General features: G+C 41.5%; 1 protein-coding gene across 1 annotated transcript; it reads right to left on the minus strand.

Moving 5' to 3' along the window:
- Positions 1-24,431, minus strand: Crls1 (cardiolipin synthase 1). The gene is made up of 7 exons (XM_038329851.1): positions 23,998-24,431; positions 21,326-21,463; positions 16,327-16,453; positions 10,530-10,618; positions 9,626-9,694; positions 4,212-4,303; positions 1-941 (listed from the first exon to the last, which is right to left on the minus strand). Exons 1-7 carry the CDS (start codon positions 24,304-24,306, stop codon positions 854-856), a joined length of 912 nt encoding a protein of 303 aa, XP_038185779.1. The 5' UTR covers positions 24,307-24,431; the 3' UTR covers positions 1-853.
- Positions 24,432-25,346: the final 915 nt, after the last annotated feature.

The raw sequence follows: 25,346 nt of genomic DNA on the forward strand, positions 1-25,346 counted from the left end.
TGGAAGGCACGTTTTCCCCAGCTCTTTTATTCTTTTATTGAGTTAACAATAGAAGATTCTCCAAAGCTTTAAAAAAAAAGACTCCAAAAAATATAAAGTTTTATATTATTTACATGACATATGAGTACAGGTTACAATATCATACAAACATCACATCTGAAGTAGTGGGGAGGCATGATGTAATTCTCTGCCTTTTAGACGCAAAGCCTATTACATGTTCTCCTTTCTGACTCCTGTGTTACCTGTTATCCTAAAACATAAACTATTTGGTACCTGAGAGGCTGGAAGACTACTGATGAACTCCAATACCATCTATCTTATTTGATCTTTTTATTTTCAAAACTCTGTACATTTTAAGTATCTGTACAACTTTACCCTACCCACAGCTAAATTTATTCTCATCTTTTCAAACAGTCAAGTATTAACCACATAAACTGTTAATGTGTATACAGACTTAAAATTCAAACATAAAAATGCGTGGCCACGCTGTGTAAGGTATATACCTAATCTCAGGAAATCATTCCTGCTTTTCTGTTTCAATGCTATCAGCAATGTTTTTGAAAAACATTTTTAAAAAAACAGTAACTAGAATAATTCATCTCACAAATTAATCGAAAACTTAAGATTAAAAATTCTACATTATAGTTTTATTTGTATTTAAAAATACACTGGAAATTCTGCATAGGCCCATGATAGAGCTTATTTTCGACGTACATTACTTCGGTTTGAAGACATGGTTTGTCTGACAAGTCCTTTCTCAGCTGAACACCAAGATGGGGAAAGTCCTGTAGCTTTCACTGGCGCTGCTATCGATGATGCAAGTCGCTTCCTTGCTGCTGGAGCTGGGTGTCTCTCATTTGCCCTTTATCACCTGAACAGTTTTCCGACCATAGTGATAATAACTGTATGCTGACGCAGCTGTAGTGAAGGCTGTACAACACCTTGGGAGGGGAGAAATGGGGCTCAGCTGTCAAATCTAAAAACACTAATGGCAAAAATCATAAAGTACACATGTAAAAGATGGACTAAGAAAATGGAACTGTGTGACAGAGTTGTCTAGCTACAAAAATCTAAATCCATGACTTCCTTTAAGACACCTGAATTGGTGATGCCAAATAAAAGTCATCTAATTATCAAGGCCTACAGACTAGCAGTCCTAGCAACTGTCCTTTCTGACTACAACCATAGGTGCTCTATGTTCTCTTTTTCTCCCACAAAAACGTGTTCCTACAGACAGAATGGAGACAACTGTAGAAAGACTGGAGAAATATGGTGCAAATCTACACAGCTCCTACTTAGACGGCTTGGCACATATCTAAACTACCTTGCATTACCTTGAAGCAAAAACAGGAGAACCAAGTTATACATGGATGCAGTTTGAGAGAGAGAAAACCTCCATTAATGAATAAAAACACAAAGGAAAAAAAACCTTTCATTTTATGTAAGAAAATAAAGTTCAGATTGTATCATTTTTAAAAGTCTTTAGCATAATTTACTTTGGTTAACCAACCACCTTTGTTTCAGACTGCTAAAGCATGTTTTAATTATAATTAAAAGTTTACCAAAATATAGTTCAAAATCAATAATGATAGTCTATATGGAATGCTTAAAGTTTAAGTTGACACATTTCAAGACATTTACAAATAACCATAAATAAGCTTTCTTGTTGGACTTTCTTTAGACCACCAGCCCCTAAATGACAGTGACTTATTAATTGTGAAAGCTTGACCTTGGCTTAGCCTGTTCCCACCTAGTTCTCACAACTGAAATTAACCCATTTCTGTTCATCTACGCTCCGCCACATGGCTCTTTACCTTTCCTCTATTGATGTGGGAGGGTTTTCTATCTATCTATCTGTTGCTTTCATTGGTTAATTAATAAAGAAAACTGCTTGGCCTGATAGGTCAGAACATAGGTAGGCGGGGAAGACAGAACAGAATGACGGGAGGAAGATGGCAGTGAGACAGTCGCCATGAAGCCAGCCACCGGGTCAGACATGCTGAATCTTTCCCGGTAAGCCACCACCTTGTGGTGTTACACAGATTATTAGAAATGGATTAAGCAAGATGTGAGAGTTAGCCAGTAAGAGGCTAGAGCTAATGGGCCAAGCAGTGTTTAAATAAATACAGTTTCCATGTAATTATTTCTGGTGTAAAGCTAGCTGTGCGGGAGCCGGGTGGGAACGCAGCCCGCCGCTCCTTCTACACTCTATTCTGTATGTCAGACTCCCTCTGTGTCTGGCTGGTGAATCCTACCCTCCTCCTCTTCCAAGAGTTCCTCTGTCTCCTCAAAAGTCCCACCTATCCTTTCCTACCTATTGGCCATTCCGTTCCTTACTAAAACAATCACAATGACATATCTTCACAATGCACAAAAAGATTACCCCACAACAGTAATTAGCACATTCAAATAAGATTCAAAGTGCTTCCACGGGGTGTCCTCCCACCACACCTTCTACTAAGATGGATCCTCAGCACCACTGTCCAAAATGTCTGCAGAGGATCCAGCTCACCTGAAGTTATGGCTCAAATGCCACTTCCTTCCTGTAGTTATCCCTATTATTACTTTTTCTTCCTCTAAAATTCTTAACACACTGGCAATACTCCTCATTCCTCCAAGTTTGACTGCTAACTTCTATGCTCCATGCCTGAGAGTAAGGTTAAGAATGATAGCGCAAGCCGGACGGTGGTGGCGCACGCCTGTAATCCTCGCACTCAGGCAGAAGCAGGTGGATCTCTGTGAGTTTGAGGCCAGCCTGGTCTACAAAGAGAGTTCCTGGACAGACAGAGCTGTTATACAGAGAAGCTCTATCTTGAAAAAACAAACAAACAAAAAGAATGACAGGGCACACTGGCCAGTTGTGTTAGTTACTGTTATGGTTTTGGTCCCTGTCCCTTTAAGAGACAAGCCACGCCCACTCCCTCCCCCTTCTGCTGAGGCAGGCTGATCTTCAGCTTCCAGCCTGAGCTCACTCTCTTTTCCATCTTCCTCTCGGAGAGGCAGCTTCGCTTCTGCCTCTCTCCCCACTTCTCTGCTCCCCCCCCCTCTCTCTCCCTCTCTCCCTTCCTCTCCCTGCTCTCCCTCCTCCTCTCCCCTACTTCCCTATCTCTCCCTCCCTCCCTCCCTTCCTCCCCCCTCTCTCTCTGTCTCTCTCTCCTCCCTCCCTTCCCCCTTCATAACCCCCCTGAATAAATCTTCAACCACACTCTGTAAGTCATGTCTACGTCTACCCATGTCTCTGTCTTCTGCCCATCCACCATGTGTCTCCCTGCCTGGGACCAGCCACTGCTCGGGGACCGGCAGCCTTCTCTGCCTGGGACTGGCTGCTCCCAGAGCCCGCTGCCTGCCACCACATGGGCCGCCACCACTGCTCAGGCCACCACCACTGCTCAGGCCACCGCTCTAAGACCGGCAGCCTTCTCTGCCTGGGACTGGCTCGCAGGGCCCACTGTCTGCCACCACATGGCCTGCTACCACCATTTGGGACTTTCTTTATAGCATTTGCTGCTTGCCTACAGCTGCCATCTGGGACTCCGTAGCATTTTTAAAAGAACACACGGTTACCATCTACTGTAAGAAGCAGCTTCTCTGTAGGGTTGGGAGATGCACTAACACATGGGTATAAAGACAGGAACTTAAGGACAACTAATCACTATGTCCATTTAGCAGAATGATAGTACTAAGTTCTCTCCTTGAGTCTATGACTTAGCCAGTCAATAGTTTTGGAGTCCTGCTAACAGAACCAGGCTTTAGTGCCATCATGTGGAGAAGGTTTTAAATCCAATCAGAAAGTAGTTGGTTATTCCCATAATATTTGTACCACTACTGCAAACATTTGCTATTATAGATTTCAGGGTTCAAAGCTGGGCAAACTGTTGGTTATGAGAGTCTGTTCAGTACCCGGCTGCAAACAGAAGAGTCATATCACTTTCCCTATCCCCAAAGGTTCCTTAGAGGTTACCATGTTCTAGTAGAGGGTACTATACACCTGTGCACATACAAGTAGCATTAAGTGGACTCACTGAGCATTTAGAAAGAAAAAAAGACAGCAAACAAAACCAGGAAAAGTAGTAGAGGAAAAGAATTGAAAGGAAGAGAAAAGGGGGTGGCCAGAGTTTTGTCATCTAACACTTCAAGAACAAAGTCACTCTAGGATCATCACAATAAGCCACTGTACTGATGTTCTCAGAGTAATTCTAAATGTAGCTTACCACAGGATCTGAAGATAAATGCTGTCAGCATAATTGAAAACTGGAGCTGCCAAAGAAGCTGCCACCAAAATTAACTGGACTGCTGTATTTACCTTAAAAAATAATAAATGAATTATTATAAAAGAAGTGCCAAATGGGTCGTGTTTTAAGCTTTCAAGGCAAAGGTATACTCATCATGACACACTCTAAGCATTCTGGATCGAACAGTGTTACCCATGCCAAAGCTGGCATTCCCAGGTGAGAATACCTACCAGGTCAGAGTCAACAACTAACCTATCTGCCTACATAGCATTATTTACAATGAGGGTGCTGACAACTATCAGAAGGTACATCTTGACCCCTGCAGCAATTCAAGGGTGCTAGAACACTTTTTGCCTTTTTTCCTTGTTACCCATTCAAACAACTCTGTAAATATGAAATAACGAAGTGGCTTCTCCCTGGGTGAAAGAATCACAGCAAGCAACAGAGCCAAACCCAGAACCCAGACTTCCAAGGCTGCTTTTATTACTGCCTGCCACACCCTGTGAGGTCAGAAACTGAAATGCATTCATTGCCATGAAATCCTCTGGGGAAATAAGCACTGTCTATCCTCAACAGCACAAAACAGAGCCAAAAATAGTCTGAAGACGACACTCTGTGAAGCAATCGGAGCACGATGCAGCTAAGGAAGGTGCACAGAGACACATCTTGGTCCTGTTATTTATCCTGCAGTCAAAGGACAGTGAGCTGGGTTTTTTTTTTTAAATAAACAATAAATTCTGCCTGAGAAACCTTCTATAAGAACAGTGTTTATTCTTTATCCAAACTAACCAAAAGGCAGAGAGACTATGCAAATTAACAAAATCAGAAACGAAAAGGGGGACATAACAATAGACATGGAGAAAACCCAGAAAATCATTAGGTCGTATTTCAAAAACCTGTACTCCACAAAATTGAAAAACTTAATGGAAATGGACAATTTTCTGGATAAATATCACTTACCAAAAATCAAGACCAGATAAGCAAATTAAATAGACCTCTAACTGCTAAAGAAATAGAAACAGTCATCAAAAGTCTCCCAACCAAAAAAAGCCCAGGACCACATGGTTTCAGCGCAGAATTCTACAAGATTTTCAAAGAACTAATATCAACAGAAACAGAAGGAACATTGCCAAACTCTTTTTATGAGGCTGCAATTACCCTGATAGCCAAACCACACAAAGAATGGGAATTACAGACCAATCGCATTCATGGACATTGGTGAAAACTGGTCAATAAAATACTGGCAAAATGAATCCAAAAATACATCAGAAAAATCATCCACCATGATCAAGTCGGCTTCATCCCAGAGATTTAGGGATGGTTCTACAAATGAAAATCTGTCAATGTAATCAACCATATAAACAAACTTGGGGGGGAAAAACACCACATGATCATCTGATTAGATGCTTAAAAGCCTTCGATAAAATACAATATCCCTTCATAATAAAGGTCTTAGAGAGAGCAGGAATATAAGGAACATACCTAAACATAATGAAGGCAACATACAGCAAACCAACAACCAACAAACTAAATGGAGAGAAACTCAAAGCAAATCCACTAAAAGCAGGAATAAGACAAGGTTGTCCACTCTCTCAATACCTATTTAATATAGTACTTGAGGTTCTAGCTAGAGCAATAAGATAACAAAATAAGAACAAGGGGATACAAATCAGAAAAGAAGTCAACTCTCACTATTTGTTGATGATATAATAGTTACATATGTGACCCCAAAAATTCTATCAAGGAACACTTCTACAACTCATAAACACCTTCAGTAATGTAGCAGGATACAAGATTAACTCAAAAAAAAAAATCAGTAGCCCTCCTTTACACAGATGATAAATGGGCTGAGAAAGAAATCAGGAATGGAAGGAGTGGGAACTTGGATTGGTATGTATAATAAAAAAATAGTTTGTTCTCCTTTAAAACAAAACAAAAGAACAACAACAACAACAAAAAGAAATCAGAGAAACATCACCCTTCACAATAGCCACAAATAGCATAAAATATTTCGGAGTAACTTTAACCAAACAAGTGGAAGACCTGTATGACAAGAACTTTAAATCTTTGAAGAAAGAAATTGAAGAAGACACCAGAAAACAAAAAGATCTCCCATATTCTTGGGTAGATAGAATTAACATAGTAAAAATGGCAGTCTTACCAAAAGCAATCTACAGATTCAATGCATGCCCATCAAAATCCCAGCAAAATTCTTTACAGACCTCGAAAGAATAGTCACTGCATATGGAAAAGCAAAAAACCCAGGTAGCCAAAACAATCCTGTACAATAAAAGAACTTCTGGAAGCATCACAATCCCTGACTTCAAACTCTACTACAGAGCTAAATACTGAAAATAGCCTCATATTGGCATAAAAACAGACAGGAGGACCAATGGAACAGAATTGAAGACATAGATATCAATCCACACACCTACGAACACCTGATTTTCGACAAAAAAGCAAAAAATATAAAATGGAAAAAAGAAAGCATATTCAGCAAATGGTGTTGGCATAACTGGATATCAACATGCAGAAGAATGAAAATAGATCCACATCTATCACCATACACAAAACTCAAGTCCAAATGAATCAAAGACCTCAACATAAAGCCAGCCACACTGAACCTTATAGAAGAGAAAGTGGGAAGTACACTTGAACGCACTGGCACAGGAGATGACTTCCTAAATATAACCCCAGTAGCACAGACACTACGAGAAACAATAAATGGGACCTCCTGAAACTGAAAAGCTTCTGTAAAGCAAAGGACACGGTCAATAAGACAAAACAGCAGCATACAGAATGGGAAAAGGGCTTCACCAACCCCACATCAGACAGAGGGCTGATCTCTAAAATAAACAAAGAACTCAAAAAAATAGATCATCAAAAGAACAAATAATCCAAAAAAATGGGGTACAGACCTAAACAGAGAATTCTCAACAGATGAATCTAAAATGGCTGAAAGACAAAGAAATGCTCAACATCCTTAGCCATCAGAGAAATGCAAATTAAAACAACTCTGAGATTCCATCTTACACCTGTAAAAATGGCCAAGATCAAAAACACTGATGACAACTTATGCTGGAGAAGATGTGGGTTAAAGAGAATACTTCTGCATTGCTGGTGGGAGTGCAAACTGGTACAGCCCCTTTGGGTATCAATACAGCGATTTCTCAGAAAATTAGGAAACAACCTTCCTCAAGACCCAACAATACCACTTTTGGGCATATACTCAAAGGATGCTCAAGTGTACCACAAGGACTATGTTCATAGTAGCATTGTTTGTCATAGCCAGAACCTGAAAGCAACCTAAATACCCCTCCACTGAAGAATGGGTAAGAAAAATGTGGTACATTTACACAATGGAGTACTACACAGCAGAAAAAATAATGGCATCTTGAAATTTGTGGGCAAATGGATGAATCTAGAAAACATCATACTGAGTGAGGTAACCCAGACCCAGAAAGACAAGAATCATATGTACTCACTCATAGGTGACTTTTAGACATAAAGCAAAGAAAAACCAGCCTACAATTCACAATCCCAGAGAACCTAGACAACAATGAGGACCCTAAGAAAGACATACATGGTTCTAATCTACAGGGGAAGTAGAAAAAGACAAGGTCTTCTGAGTAAACTGGGAGCATGGAGACCAAGGGAAAGGGTAAAAGGGGAAGGGAGTGGAAGGGAGAGGACTCGAGAAAAATATATAGCTCAATAAAAATCAATAAAAAGAGAGGGTTTATTGGTGCATCTGTCCCAGCACTTCAAGTGATTTTCTATGGAGTGCTACATGCAAATTGTTGCATTTGACACAAGTAAGAGTCACATGAAGTTAAAAGCTCCCTCTAACTGGTAATACTCTGTACCTGTACAAGGACAATGGTCCTGTACAAACACAATGGTCCCTCTGTACCAAGGATATCTAATCTATTATATCTGTCACAAGAAACAGAAGGATGACTTATCTTTTTCTATGCAAAAGTTGATGTGGATTTATGATCCTGAAAAAACTTAACAAAACATATAGGCAACTAAAGAGTAATGTTTATTAGTGAGTAAAACTGTCTATTCTTCTTTTTTTTTTTTTTTTTTTTTTTTTTGGTTTTTCGAGACAGGGTTTCTCTGCAGCTTTAGAGCCTGTCCTGGAGCTAGCTCTTGTAGACCAGGCTGGTCTCGAACTCACAGAGATCCACCTGCCTCTGCCTCCCAAGTGCTGGGATTAAAGGCATGCGCCACCACCGCCCGGCCTTGTCTATTCCCTTCTCATCTAACACTTGAAAGGGTTGGGTCTAGAGAAATAGCTCAGCAGGGTAAAGAGACAGGAGATCCCTAGAGCTAAGGCAAGCTCCAGGTTTAGCTGAGACCTTGCCTCAATCAGTAACTGTGTAAAGTGAGAGGAAGACTACCAACATCACCCTACACACACACACTCACTCACACACTCACACACACACACACTCACAATACTACACACAGGCATCTGCAATTAAAATGAATGAAGGAAAGGGTCTCAGACATGGTGTTCTGATCATATGGAGCCAGGAAAAACACAAAAGACTATAATCTTGCATCTCAAGAAGCACTTAAATGTCACATTTTATCTGCCCTATGATCTCATTCAAGATATATTTCTTATCCCATCAACAAAGACAAACTGCATATACCAAAGATCTAAAAAAATTTAGAAGACAGAAGAATTAACTTCAGACTGTCTGCCTGACCCCTCTTCTAGCCCCTCTAATCAATGCATTTAAATGTCTCATTCTCAAATTGATTAAGACAGCTAGCAATCAAAAGTGCCTGTAGCCAAGACTGACAATCTGAGTTCAATTCCCAAGACCTACAAATGAAAACTGACCTATAGTGATATTTCATTTGTATTTTAATAAATAAAGCTTGCCTGAAGATCAGAGAGTAAAACAACCATCCTGGTCAGTCTTACAGACCAGGCAATGGTGACACACACCTTTAATCCCAGCAGCCACACTAGTTTGCCACAGAAACCAGGCAGTAGTGGTATACATTTTTAATCCCAGCCCTAAAGAATATAGAACGGGAGGAGACAGTTCTCAAACACAGTCCCATTCTGAGATTCCTGAAGGCAGGATCATCATTTCAGACTGAGGTAGAGGTAAGAGCTAGTGGCTGGCTGCTTTGCTTTTCTGACCTTCAAGTTGAACCCCAATATCTGTCTCTGGGTTTTTACTAATCATGTTACACTGACTCCCACAAGATGCCTCTGCCCTCTGGACATGAGCATGCACACACTCGCACACAAATGTTTAAGAATGCTTTCGTTCTAAGCTGCTCCTGACTGAGACTTATATGCATTCTATTATAATAAAAGTTCATAAAGGACAGGGTTCTTTACAAGGCTGCTGTGAGTCTCTTACCTTGCTGATGAATGTGGGCTTCAACCTAGCAGTAGCATAGCAAGGATTGAAATACTTAGCTAGTGTTCGCTGCCAAAAGAAAAAAAAAGTTTCAATTTACTGTTCAGGTTTTAAACAAAAGTTATCAGTGCTTACTTACCCTATGCCTAGCCCCAACGTACTACACTATTTACATACCTTCCTAATCATTCTAGGCTATTGAAAATAAGATTCTTCAAACTGTAGATTTGTAAAGTCCTACAAAATTATATACAATTGTTCTCACAAACTTTGCTTCATCACATATGTTCCCAAAAGAAACATATTATTCTCTTTTACAGGTTAAAAAAAAAACAAAATAAATAAACTATAGCTCTATTTTTCCTAAGAACCAAAGAAGATAATGCTATACGTATGCACTCAAATACTTACAGAACTAATGAACTAGGATGTAAGCAAACCATTCCATTCTTCAATGACATATTAAAAATAATGTCTGGACCATTCATGGTGAGGCTAAATGAAACAATATATAGCTTGGAGCTATGAAACACCTCTAAGAATGAGCTGTTTGGTGCCTGTACAAGCTGCCCTGGGTTTCATATATACCATCCAACTGGAATTAGTTTTTGTTCTCTTTGAGATTAGGATCTCACTGTAGCCCTGTAAACCCCAGACTAGTCTCAATCTCATAGAGATTCACCTACTTCTGCCTCTGGAATGCTGAGATAAAAAGCGTGTGTCATCACACCCAGAAAGAAATCCATCTTTTAAAACAGACGATGAGTGTGTTCAAATTGCGGGATAATTTTTTTCAAATTCCCATTAAAAAATAATTACTATAAATTATTCTCATAAAGCGAAATTACATTCAGTAGAGTAAATATTTGTAAGTAATGCTAAAAGAGTATTTTGTGAAACTTACCGGTGTTGGCAGAGTTCGGTATCTGACATAAAACACTGCAGCGATCAACATTACATCTCTTGAAATTATCATGTAAGTGAGTGGGACTGAAAATCAAATATAAAAACCAGAAATGAGGAGTCTGAAAATTACAAATAGATATTTTGACTGCAGAAAAACCTCAATCAGCCTCACATTATTTGATGTTTTCCGAAAGTAAAATCTTTGTAATAAATACTTATTGATGGTTCAGGCCCCTACAGTGAAGCTCTGCTCTTTTTATTCCTTCTTGTGATCAGAATGAACTGCAGACTCCAGTTCATTCCCAGTCCTCACTCTCCTCAGCTTTGTGGTCCTGGTCACTGGAACTGAATGTGAATGACAGGGAGGTGAATGGGGATATAAGGGAAGTTAAAACATCCTGAGGTCTCAGTATTCCTTGTATCTGAATTGTAGTCTACTCTCTAAAGAGCATTTACATACAGCGTACAGAAATACAAAATACATTCACTCTTGTTGAGCTAGTTCCTACCCACACAACTATTATTCTTCTCCCTACCTCGACTGTCAATCAATTCTTATCACAGGCTGAGTCTCCCTTATCCAATGTGCTTGGACAAGAGATGTTTCAGATTTCAGTTTCTTGGATTTTGGAATATTTGCACATTGCCAGCTGAACATCACTAACCCCCAAACAACCCAAAACCCCAAGCTGCTTGCCACTGGGGATACTCAACTCATATTCCTCAGATTTTCCAGCATGGTCCCAGGATAGATATGTTAGATGGGAAGCCAGAGAACTTACTTCACTTTAGAGCCTTCTGTACCGTACAAAGTTTAACACACAATCCTATATCTTTCATAAGATAAATTTGATAGGAAAAATCCTGAATTCAAATCATAGTTTACCGATATCCTTTCCGTGGTACTTTCAAACAGCTCAGAGGTAATCTGAAGCAGTGTTTAGGGCCCTCTCCAGTCCTGACTACTACTGACTCTGTACCTGCAACTGCTGAGCAAACTGGATGTGCCTTGTCTCACCCTCCACGACAGTGCTGTTTCAAAGAGAAAATGTGTCTAGCAGAGCATGTGACTCTAGTAGCCAGGCTACAATGAACCATGTGGACATTGATTTTTAGATGCACTTCCTTAATCATTAAGCAAGCATTTCTACAGTAAGCATTAGCAGATAAATTAACAATAACCATAGTTTAAAAGCAGCGAACCTCTCTCTGCAAGTCAAACCATTAGCTGTGAGGAATCTGCGGGGATGGAGGTCTAGGGAACGCAGACTTGGGCAGTACTCTTGGGGCCAATACAGCACAGGACCTGGCAGTGTCTCTGGAGTCACTTTACTCCCTGCAACCATCTGGTGAGTCACTTCCAAATAAAATACTCTATTTGTCATAAATATACAATTCCAACTTATGTGCTTTTAATATCACGATTTTAAAAAGAAATAACAAAGCAAAATTAGAATTGCGGGGGTGGAAGGGAGATGAGTAAAACAAGACACAAAGAAAAAACTTTACCCTCATCTCTCAGTAACTTTACCCTCACCTCTCAGTAACTTTCAGGCAAACCAAAAAGGGGGGAAGGAACGGGGAGTCAAGATGTGAAAGATTTCAACAAGACTGAAAATTACACTTACTGAGCTTATACAGAGAACATCACAGCATAGTTCTACAGAGTATCCATTCACTGAAGCACACATTTGTAAAATCTGTTTGTATACAAGCTGCGAGACTAAAGTCACGGAGCAGTCTCTGAAGATGCAGTTAAGCTTGAAATCATTAAAAAGACACCTACAACATCCATACAAATTGACAACTAAAAAATATTGTTTTAGTTGTACCGGGGATTGAACATAGGGCCTTATGTATTATTAGGGAAATGTTCTGACCCTGGGCCACACTCACCCTAAAAAATAATTATTAGCCAGACAGACAAAAGATTATGAAGAAAATATTCTGTATTGGACAATGACAAAGCCACTAACATAAGACACACATTTTGCAGTGAAATGGTACATAAGCAGAAAATGCAGCCTCAGGGAAATGTGCTCATCGACAGACTGTGTTGTCAATACCACAGCCACAAGCTCACCAAAATAGGAAGGTGCAGTAAATGGAGATAAACAGTTGATTTTGAAGTTTTATACTTCAATTTGATAATTTCTTATTGAGTATATGCTAGAATCACTTCTGAATTAAACCTAAAGACTTATTTAGTGTGTGAGCACGTGGGCAGGGTACACGTGTGCTGGCACAGAAGTCAGAAGTGACTTTCAGAATCAGTTCTCTCTCTCTTCTATGTGGGTCCAGAGGATCAAGCAGATCCTCAGGTTTGGAGGCACCTTACTAGCTCGTCAATGACCCAGAAGAATGTCATTAATCCAGTGCATAAAATAAAATGCTTCATCAAAATTTTAATCTATTTCTTATTTTTTAATATAGTTATTAAAAATGTTTCATTATAGATAGTGTCTTTTTTATTTCTACTAAAGGAACTGATATACAAAAAAGGATCAAGGAAAACCCAGATAAGGAGAAAGACAATATCTTCTCCCAGAAGGGGAGAAGAGCAATATTTAATAACATAAATAATCTGAGTCTTTGCAAAGCCTTATTTGGTTCATTAGGACTCACAGGACTGGCAAGCATGTGACAAAACTAATCAAGAGAAAAGCAAAGGAGTAAGACTCAATGTGGACATGTTATATACCATAAATCTTAAGGTACCAACAAAGAGTGATAAATAATAATTTCTTAATATAAATAAAATGGGTAAGTTCTTAGGGAAAAAAAATCACCCCTTGCAAAGGTACAAAGGATGAATTATTAAACTGAATTACCCTGGAACAATTAAACTATTTTAAAAATTAATCACCTTTCAAAATTCTTCTCAATGGTTTCAACAAATTCTATCAAACATTCAAGATGGAAAAACTGTAATGTCACATAACTACTACTCAAAAACTTAAGAAAAAAAGTCACTAACCTGTTTGATAAGTAACAACACTGGTATTAAAAACAGGGACCAACAACAAATGCTGAGGAGATTGTGGGGAAGAGGAGCCTTGTTCACTGATGATGAGAATGCGGTTATTAGAGGGATCTGTATGGAGCTTCCTCAAGAGAGAGACAGAACAGAGCCACCATATAACCCAGCTATGCCACTTAAGTACACAGCAGGACTCCAAGAACTGCATGTTTATTGCTGCACTATTCAAAAAGGTCAGGAAACTCAAACAGCTTAGATGTTCATAAATGATTGGATGAACAAAAATTTTACACCATTAAAAGAAAAAGTTATGACATTTACAGCAAATAGGCTGGAAATCATTATTGGGCTCTGTAAGTCAGACTCAAAATCACATTTTCTCTCATGCAGAACTTAAATTTAAAATTTTACATGTATGAATGTACACATGTATGTGTGCATATTTATGCATATTTACACTTTTGTAGGTCATAAAGCTAGAAAGGGGATCATTAAAAGAACAAGATCTGCAACGGTGGTTGCAGAGCAGGTAATCATAGTGTAACAGGAAGCAGAGGGCATCTAACTAGAGAATGAAAAGGGTCCACTGGAGACAAAGGGGAATGAACTGAGAACAATGTGTAACGACACCTATTGATGAAGATGCCATGACGAAACCATTACTTTATAACTTAAAAAGCTAATTTAAAAACCAACAGACTTTTTAAGAAACACAATTCCAGGCTACATTCTTGGGAATTTAACTCAGTGGTAGATAGATAATGCCTAGCAAGTATAAAGTAGGGACAAAATCACAAAGAATGCCTACCACAAAAAGTATGCCAGGCTAAATCTCATAATCTGAATGCAAAATCTTCAATAAAATATGATCAAACCAAATCCAACAATATCTCCATGTATCATGGCCAAGCTTTACCTGATTTCACCAGGACTACAGGTTGATTTAACACTAGAAAAACGTACTACAACTCACCTCAATAGCAGCCTAAAAGGGAAAACATTGCTAGACCATAAAATGCCAAGGAGTTCTCAGTGTTCTGTCATGAATGAACGCTTGGAAGAAATTTCCAAGAAAAAACTACTACTTAATTTGCAAAGAGGATCCATTAAATCCCTAGAGGAATCACCTCACAAAATGGATGCAAAGCTGCGTCTGAGCTGAGGTAAGTCAGGCTGCTCCCCGCTCAGCATGAGACACACAGTGAGGAAATGAGAGATAAAACAGCCACAACCACAGACAGTGCATACTGGGCCTGGAGACAAGCCAGTAGACTAACAGTGTCAGAGGGAGTAAGCCTTACTAGACACAGGCTAACATAGGAAAAGACCTGACTGCTGTCACATCAGTAACAATGATCACCACACAACAAGGCTTACATGATTCCAATGGCAAGAACATTCAAACTATCAGATACCTGAGAATAAATCTGTCAAAAGATACCTATAAATTCCATGTAACCCAAATCAATCAAATCCCCAACAGATTTTTATTTTTCCCTTTGGAAAAAAGCTGATTCTAAGATCAGACACACTGGAAACAGCTAAGAATATCTAATAACTAATAATGTTATTTAGTTATTAATAATTAATGTATTGTTATAACTAATGTGTCTTGAGCACTTGAAAACCTGCATCAAACTGACGAGCATCACTACACGTGTCTACCAGATACCAACAATGGACACTCAAGGACCCTACGTAGAGACCCAGAATGAGGCATCAATACACTTCACCTATCAAATGCCAACAATGGACACATAACGACAATACAATAAGATACCACTACACTCTTTTACCAGACACAAACAATGAACCAGCTTCCATTCTCAAACCTCACTTCAACTCTTGGGGGATGAGGAAGAAAACCTGCTTGACAAATACAGCCAAAGCACAAAATGAAGAACCATAGAGGCATGACAACACATAAAGCAAGAGACCATAAAGATTTGCAATATTCAGACATGCATTATGTATGTATATATAATTTGAAACTGAATAATAATGAATAATGCTGGGGCTAGAGAGATGGCTCAGAGGTTAAGAGCACTGGCTGCTCTTCCAGAGGTCCTGAGTTCATTTCCCAGCAACCACATGGTGGCTCACAACCAATCTGTGATGGGATCTGATGCCCTCTTCTTGCCATGCAAGCACACATGTAAATAGAACACTCATATGAATAAATAAATCTTTTTTTAAAAAAATAAGGTAAAACTTACAGATATCTTTAGAGTATCAGAGTTCCCATTATGAATAAACTGTACTAAATAAAGATAACCCTAGGGGCTGGGAGGTTGCTCAGTAGGTAAGAGCACCAGCTGCTCTTCTAGAAGACCTGAGTTAGATTCCAGGACCCACATGGTGGCTTACAAAACTGTATCTTCAGTCCCAGTGGATATGATACCCTCTTCTGCCTTCCGTGGGCACAGACATAATGCAGGCAAAATACACACACCATATATATATATATACACACACACACACAAATCAGAGACTTATGGGGATTTTAAATTATTTCCAAATATCTGTGTGCTAGAAACACATAAAGTACCACCAAAAAATTCCAGAGTATTATGAATCAGCACTGTGGACTATTATCTCAATTAATTTTAAATAAGTTATAAAGAAAACTGTTCTACTAGTTGTAACAAGAATACAATTCTACAATAAACAGTGTGGCAAGCAAAACAGCTTAAATTGAGGAAACAGTTATTAAAGCTGAAAACATTTTTGAAAGAAAAACTATTTCTCAAGAGAAGGCCTAGCTCACTACCATTGTTATCTCACTGTTATTTTAAAGTAACACAGTGTTCTACCTGAATAAGATCTGCATAGGTCAAGCTAACATATAAGATGCTGATAAGAACTTTATCAGCAAGTGGATCAAGAGCACTTCCCAAAGCTGATTTTTGATTGGCCCAGTTTCGAGCAATAAATCCATCCAACTGAAAATAGAAGTGTTTTTTTTTTAAATAAACATCATCATAGACACAGAGTAGGTAATTTGTAGCTTAAGAGATACAGAGACAACTATGCTTTCAGAAAAAGCCAGCAAAATCTTGTTTTCTTATTCCCCCAAACATTCTTAGTCTTTTAGCTTTTAAAACAGCAATTATCTAAACAAATTTCACGTTTACAGTACTGTTCTTTCTTCTCCAAGGGGTCCTACTGACTTCTTACTAATTCCACAGCATGCCCACGTGAAATGAGCGCAAACATAAATGAAGAGATAAAACCCACACAACTCACGGAAAGCGTGACTGACAGAGCTGGGACTAAGAGCCTACTATTTTGAGCCAAACGGCTGCTGTTGCTGGAAGAACTACTTTGAAACCGTGAGACACTCAGCTTTCACATCTCTATCTGTTTTCCTGTATTGGCTGACTCTTGTGGGTCCTGTTTTAAAACTTATGTATATGTGTGACTGTAAGTTGTGTGTTTGTGTGTGTACATGTGTGTTCACAGAGGCCAGAGGAAACTGTTAAATCTTCCAGAACTCAGCAACTGGGAGCTGTCTGATGTGGGGGTACCGAGATTCAAACTCAGGACCTTTGGAAGAGAAGGAAGCACTCTACAGTTGAGCCATCTCTCTGCCTCTTATCTTATAAATACAATATTAAAATGTATTTCATTAGAGAGCTGGGGTGTATTTCAGTGAGTGCTTGCCTAGCTTCTATGAGGCCTTGGATTTGATAACCCCCCTCCTCCCCTCCCTCTCCCTCCCTCTCTCTCTCTCTCTCTCTCTCTCTCTCTCACACACACACACACACGCAAAGAAATAAATGTGCCACACACATACATATATAGTACCACTATTAATTCAATAACTTGATATTCTATTGAAAGAAAACTGTAATTCCTCTATACCTATAGTTAAATGATAATACTTAAATTATAGGGTTTCACTACGTAGCCCTGACTGCCCTGAAACTCAGAGGTCTGCCTGCTTTTGCCTCCTGAATGCTGGAATTAAAGAAATACATCACCACACCTAGCAAATTACTTCTTTTATTACTTATTTTTATTAGAAACGATATTTTAACCCAGATCACACTAGGTTGCCATGCTTTCTTTTACCATAAAACCTGAATCTCTAGCCTAATTCGAGAGGGGCCAGACTTGGTCACGAGAATCAAAACAGGTGCTGCCTAGTCACATGACACAAGGCAGATTTGTCTGCCTTGTTTATCCTAAGCTCCAATGTATAGTACTCATTTTATTTAACTTTATACTTCAACAAATGTTTGAAATTTATTCTTATTTCTAAGAAAACAATATAAAACTAACTTATGTAAAATTAAGCATGTATTGCCAAGTATTCCAATAAGTTAAGGAGAAAGACAGTCCCGGGAGTGGTTAAGTCGCTGGTTTAGGCCTGAGGATGCGGCTCAGGGCACAGCTCTCACCTGACACACAGAAGGCCAGATGATCCCTATTCATAACAAAAAAAAAAAAAAAACCCACCAGCACCCACACACAACAGCAGAAACAGACTGCTGCCAAGTCCTGCTCTGCACTCCCTTCTTGTGTGACCTTGAACAAGGCCTCAGACTTGGCTTTTCTTCCTGCTTAAAACAGGTAACACCCACCTATCTCAAAGCCTTGGCTGCCTTCAGCACATAATATGATTAATACTTGTTCAGTCTCTTAGCAAGTCCTCAAAAGAGCAGTTACTAACTACTCCAATCACTATTAGAACATCAGCTTTCTTCTTCTTCCCTGCCCTTTCCTCCCCTCCACCCTGTATTATTCATTCATTCATTCATTCACAGGCAAGATTCTCTTACCTCTGCAGCCTGGAGCCTACTATTTACACCTGGCTGGTCCAGAACTTTGCAGTCATCAGCTTGCCTTTGGTGCTGCTATTTTAAGTGGACTGGAGGTAAGGTTGATTAACAAAGTGTCAATAATGGGGAATTAAGGCCTTGAAGACCCAGCTTTTGGTACAGTTTCTGTTCTTTCCCACTTTTTGGCATTACCCCCGTCTGTACTACTGCTCTAACTCACATCACTCCCTGCGCAACAAGCACACTGCTCTCATTGCACTTCATTCCTCCTACAACACCAGCACCGTGCACGTCAGGCCAGCATGCAAGTGGTTAAACAGTGCTCCAAAAAATACATAAGTGGGCTGACTGATCTCACGAATTCATGACCATAGCCTTCTTTTTGTGTGCCACTCAACGCTAGCTGTTATCTACTAACATTATCTTATGCTTTACCCCGACCTACTTCATGCGTATTAAACACTCTCATTCTACCCTACAGCCATGTCTCTACTTTCCTAGAAGGAACAGTAACAAGACACCAGCAGTATTCCCTGCGCTGCTCCTAATACACAGCCAGCTGCACTCATCTTCTGTCTTCCCTAATGCAATTCCATTCCTCATTTTATTACTCAGCTAATCCAAAATCTTCCTCAGCACACCCATCTTTAAAACAACCTTCCTTTGGCCCTCCTTCCCTATTCCCCTACAAAACAAACAAACTACCCTAAAAGCAGTGCCAACCACCACCATCCCTCATTTGCTTACCAACTTAGGCCAATCATCCTCACACCTCTAGAAAGTTCTCATGCAGATGACCAATGTGCTCTGCATTTTCAGATCATGTGACCTCACACTAGCAGCACTTTTGTGGCTTACTCTCTGAGACATTCTGTCTCACCTTCCTTTCTCACCATCCCTAACGTCCCTGCCGGGCTTCTGTCCCTGTAACTCATGGCCCACTTCTCCCTCTCACTGACTAATTTACCACACTTAGATATTTCCTCTGATCAGGCAGCTCCCAATCTGCCATCTTCTGGTCTACACTACCACATTCAACTTAAAGCAACAGCTATCAGGAGCTTGGTGGTTTCCCCTAAACCCTGTCCTGTTCTCAAGGGTTCCCCATCCCCCAGTGTTACCACCAAGAACCTGATTTTGAAGATGGGTGTGGGTGGGGGTGGAATGCCTTGGTGATCCTGTTTTATTTCCAGTCAATCTGCCCAGTATATCAACATATCAATACTTTATTCAGAACATTATCCAAGCTCATCCACTTCTAACTCCAAACTCCAACTCAGTCTAAGCTACTTCCTCACCAGCTCTTTGGCTCCCAACTCTTGCTGGCCGAGAGCCTACTTCCCACACAATCAGATCCTGCCATTCCCCTGCTTAAAACCAGCAGGTGCGGAGGCATCCAAATCTCCATGGGAAAGTGCACAATATGGTATCAGTTAATTCTGGTTTCCATACACATCATGCCATGCTTGTTAATGGGGTGCCTCTCTCATTCAATAAGGCCATTTTATGTGGCAGCTGAACCCCTACCCCACAAAGCCCTCACAAATTAACAAATATAAAAGGTAAATTCAATATCTGGGGGAAAAAAAACAACTTTACTATCTAAAATATTTTATTATCAGTCTAAGACAGATTTTCAGACCACACCAATAATGAGTGGAGAGAGCTTCAGGAGAGGGACAAACAGGCCCTGAAAGAAGAAGAAATGATGAGAAAGCGAACAGATGCTGACAAATGAGAATGCAAGGCTCGTGTGAAAGGCTGTATCTGCTGCATATTCAGAAACACTAAGACAAAGCAAATGTTCATGTCTGTCCATCTTCAAAGCCTTCCGTTAACTTCATTCATTACTAACACTACTGTTACTAGGTGTCTCTATAAACCACAGACAGAAAAGCAAACTTTTTTTTTTTTATTTTACTTTTTGGTCTTTTGTGACAGGGTTTCTCTGTAGCTTTAGAACCTGTCCTGGAACTCATTCTGTAGTCCAGGCTGGCCTCAAACTCAGAGATCTGCCTGTCTCTGCCTCCTGTTAGGATGAAAGGCGTGCGCCACCACCGCCCAGAACAAACATTTTTAAACTTCCATACAACCTTTACTTTTGGGAAATCAGTTTTCTACTCTCATTAAATAAATGTTGAGCAAAACTGTTCAAAAACAAATAGGTTTGAAAACATAATTTATCTCCTATCCAGGTACAAACAGATCTCCCAGTTTTCCTGTCTGAGAAAATATTGGTTCTATTTCCGCATGCTCATACTGCCCTGACCTCAAGTTTTTCCTCTATCCTTCTGCACTTCTCTCAACTGTGTTTGTGGACATAAAATTTTGTGAGCCATTTCAAACCCTCTGTAAAAAGGTAGGTAATAAACACAGTCATCTACAATGGCAGTGCTGGTCAGCAAAAGCAACAGAGTCTTCTATCATGGCATTGTATTCCCAATTCTAATTTGATATCACACTCCCCAAACCGACAGTGATACCAAAGAATGCCTCTCCTTGTCCATGTGCTGAGGAAGTAGGAAAAAGGATGCCCAATTCCCATCTCGTACTAAGGCCTTCACTGCACAGCAGCCGTAGGTGTGTTGCTGAATGACAATTCCAAGCAGAACACGACCTTCACCAGCACCCAGGCCACTCCTTCTCCACTTTCCCTGCAGATCAGACTACTTCCTTCACAGTAGACACAGAGTGCCAGAACTTCTCTTTACTCTACCACTACAGTAAGTACTTGGATCTTGAACATTTCTACATGTGTTTTTTTTTTAAAGAAGTTAAAAACTAAGGGTAGAGATTATCCTCTCCTACAGCTCTCCATGACCTTTACACTCGTAGATCTCTTAGATCTTTATCATCTTTTCTAGATCCTCTAGATCTCAGAAAAGCAGTTCCACATGGATGCTGAAGATAAGTCCTTACACAAAGTGCTAGATCACACTCATGCTGAGGTCGTCCTTCCAGTACTCCAGGGGAATTATGGATAGTGTGGGATTTGGAAGGGAGCAAAAAGCAAACATATTCATAACTTACCAAATCCGTTAGCCCAGCTAAAGCAAATACACCTAGTGCAACATTAAAATCTTCTTCAAGAATGAGATAGCCCAACACTGGGGCCAAGCCGATTCTCGTCATTGACAACATATTTGGGATTGTCCATGGATTTTCATACTGAAAGACAAAGCACAGTTTTTATAAAATACAAATTCATACTTTAAAACACATGGAAATGAGCTGGGCGGTGGTGGCACACGCCTTTAATCCCAACACTCTGGAGGCAGAGGCAGGCGGATCTCTGTGAGTTAAAGACCAGCCTGATCTACGAGAGCTAGCTCCAAGACAGGTTCCAAAGCTACAGAAAAACCCTGTCTCAAAAACAAAAAACAAAAAACAAACCAAACCCAAACCAAGCCCACGGAAATGGAGAGTCCTGTAAATCTCTCCATTTCTAAAGTGGCCATGGAGATGCTGAGACACTTTCTCCTCCCTCAAATAAAAACTGAGGGCGTTCCCAGCTCCCACTTGGAGTTGTGACTTCTTGAAAGTTCATTTGGAGCCAAGCTGTAGAAACTGGCACTGACAAAAGGGCCCCTTGGCAGCTGCCCTGAAGAACAGCCCTCCTGTGCCAAACAGGAGATTCACAAGAGCACTTCAACTTTAGAACTCCAGCCCAGCAGAGCTGACATGCCCTGCGCCACATGGGACAGAAACAGCAAGAAAATGTCTGTCCCTGGAGCCTGAAAGCTGATTCGTCCGCTGGACTTTGTCTTCAAAGAACCATTCTAACATCTTTTTAAATCAATAAATTAGTAACCAATTTGCCTGAACCTTAACCTTCTTAGAGAAAAAAAAGGTGCTGAGCTGGTGTGCTCAGCAGGTGTGGGTACCTGCTGCCAACTCTGACAACCTGAGTTCCCAGGACACATGGCAGAAAGTTGTCCTCATCTCTGCATGTGTTCATAGCAAGTATGTGTGCACTCGCCAAAGGGAAAAAGCGCTGATGTTCATTTCTCAAGATCTTAAAATCTCATGAGCCACCTACCTCCTAAGAAAAGGCATTTATTTTACAAAAAGAATCCAAAAGAAAGCATACTGGTACAGAGGGATAATGGGGTGGCTGTTGGAATCCGATGACAAAATACTGTCACTGAAAACTATAGAACTTCAGGGCCGGAGAGATGGGTCAGAGGTTAAGAGCACTGACTGCTCTTCCAGAGGACCTATATTCAATTCCCAGCACCCACATGACAGCTCACAACTGTCTCTAACTGCCAGATCTGACACCCTCATACGTGCAAGTAAAATATCAATGGAAATGAAATAAAAGTAAATTTAAAAAAAGAGAAAATTGTAGAACTTCAAATCCTACTACACCAAATCAGAAGCAATACAGCCCTCTACTCTGGAATGTTCTATTCAAAGTCAGATCACATATAAAGTTGTATGAAAACATGCTCATTTACACACACGTTCAACACATCAGAACATTCCTGAAACTTAGGAAAAGTGTCAGGCTGGTGAGATGGATCAGGGACGCTCTCCTGACCTTTGTACGGGTAAGGAGAAGGACAAGCCTGCGGAGCACACTGTGGTACAAGGTCAGTCAAACACTGATCCAATATCACAGCAACTCACAAAGGCTGGGAAGAGGGGAAGAGAGCCCGTGGTGGAGAAGATGTGATCCAAAGCAAAAGCCAGGAATGAAGAGCTCCAAAGTTAGTCTGACCTGCCCACGGGGCAAGACTGGGTCAGAGCTGCTGCCAGCAGTAGTTATCACTTCACGCGGCAAACACACTACAACTAGATGGGTCGCTAGCGGGCCAGTGAAGGGGCTCGAGCCCTACAAGAAACGCTCACCGAGAGCTAGTTATTACATACATCTGTACAGGCCAACACTGGGAAAGCTTAATCTCAGATTACCCAACCAGATAACCTGCGGCATACTCGGCCAACTGTGCTGGGTAGGGCTTCAGCCAGGTTGAGGGCCGCTTCAAGGCATCCAGCGTTCAAGCTCCGAAGGGCTTTAAAGCTATTCCTGACGTTGAGACCCCTGCCGGGGTGTGGCCACCTCAGCCCATGCTGTGTAACTGATGAAAGCACAGCAGGACAGGGGCCTCTGAAGACCTAACAATTGAAGATGTAATAATTGCACGAGCTTTGCTAACATGACAACAAAAGGTGTGCCATGCTCGTGCTAGGGGGTCTCCTGCCTGGGACGAGAAGTTAGCAGGTAAGGTGGACAAATACCTCCTTTTGTCACCGCAAGAATAGTCTTAAGTTATAATACAAAGTTGAAGGCTCTTGTCATTACAACCCACGCTAAATTATCCTCCGTGTTACTGTATATGATGACCAAAGGCCAAAGGTTGATGAACCAAACCTGCACAAGCGAACAGGCGGGCCGTTCTTAGACGCTTCCGAATTTACCCTCTACACTCAAAGATTCGCTTCAAAAAATTAAAAATAGATTTTTAAGTAGACGAGCGAGAGCTATGTTTTACCAATGCAACGTGCAGACACACCTCCCAGCAACGGGTGTAGACAGACGGGGATTAAAGTGGGTTCTAATTTGGCCAGAGACTGTACCCAGCTGCCCCCCTCCCCCGAAGCTCACGGCGACCGAACGCGCCGCCTGCCCGTAACTTCCCAGAACATCGAGTGTCGCGACAGAGCGCCGAGCCCGTCACCTGCTCGGCCATACGTACCGGGCTGGCGGCGCTCGCCGGGCCCCAAGGGGCGCCCGGAGCCTGCGCGGTGGCGCCTCCTCCGGCCGCGGGCCCCGGGGTCGCCGCCTTCCCAGCGCCGGAGCAGTGGTTCCGCGGGCCGGCGCCGGGCAGCCGCAAGGCGAAGGCGGCCGGACGCAGGCGCCAGCGCTCGGCCAGGCAGCCTAGGCAGCAGGCCGCGGGCGGCAGCAGGGCCCTGCGGGAGCCGCCCCTGCCGAGCCGCGCCCCCGGCGGCCGGACGGCCACGCGAAGGGGCCCCCACGCGCCTCGCGCCACGCGCCAAGCCAGCATGGCCTTGCGGCCGCCGTGCAGTCACAGTCGAGAACTCAGCAGTCCCAGGCGCCGGCCGCCTGCTTCTCCACGGGAACCCGGCAATGCCCAAGCCGCAAGGATGTCTCCATACTAATTTCCACACTCCAGCACGACCCGCTTATTACAGGTGGCTCGGAGCCGTCAAGGAAGGTTGCTTTCACGACACTTTCACGACACGCAGCAGCTCGGCTCCCCAGCGCCCCCGGGCGGCAGCGGCAAGCATGTGCAGCTAAGGTCGGCGGGCTCGTGCGCCGGTGCAGCTCATTCGCCTTCGGGCTAAGAAGAATGACAGGCAGGGAAGACCAGGAGCGAGTGCCACGTGGCCATAGGAAGCCAGTCATATCAGGCCTCGGCAAGAAAGCCTCTGGTGCCAAGTGGCCCGCTGGTGTGCGTGGCACTCTCTGACCACTGAAGGAATTTAGAAATATTTGTGTTAGATTAAAAGTATTACAGTACCTACCCTGTTTTTGGAGCACTAAATAACATTATGAATAGGACCAAAGAATCAATGAAAAATGTCAACCACAGCACCACTATTTACTTGGCAAAAGTGTCTAATGTATAAGCTATTGTGCATTTAACCCTACTAACAACTCTAACATAAGTTTTCTTATTTCCTTTACTTTTATAGGTATGGAAATAGTTGTACAAAAAAACTTGCTTATTCTTCTTTATTAAGTATTTTTATTAAGTTTATTTTTATTTTATGTGCATTGGTGTTTTGCCTGCATGTATGTCTGCGTGAAGGTGTCAGATCCCCTGGAACTGGAGTTACAGAAAGCTGTGTGGGTGCTGGAAATCGTATCTGGGTTATCTGGGTCCTTTGGAAGAGCAGTCAGTGCTATAGGACAGGCCCCCAAAAGCTACAGAGATGAGGAGAGAGAGGGGGGGGGGAGGGAAGAGGGGGAGAGGGAGAGGGGGAGAGGGGGAGAGGGAGAGGGAGAGAGAGGAGAGAGAGAGAGAGAGAGAGAGAGAGAGGAGAGAGATGAGAGAGAGATGAGAGAGAGAGAGAACAATGA

This window comes from Arvicola amphibius, chromosome 5 (assembly GCF_903992535.2).
Source record: "Arvicola amphibius chromosome 5, mArvAmp1.2, whole genome shotgun sequence".
NCBI lineage: Eukaryota > Metazoa > Chordata > Mammalia > Rodentia > Cricetidae > Arvicola > Arvicola amphibius.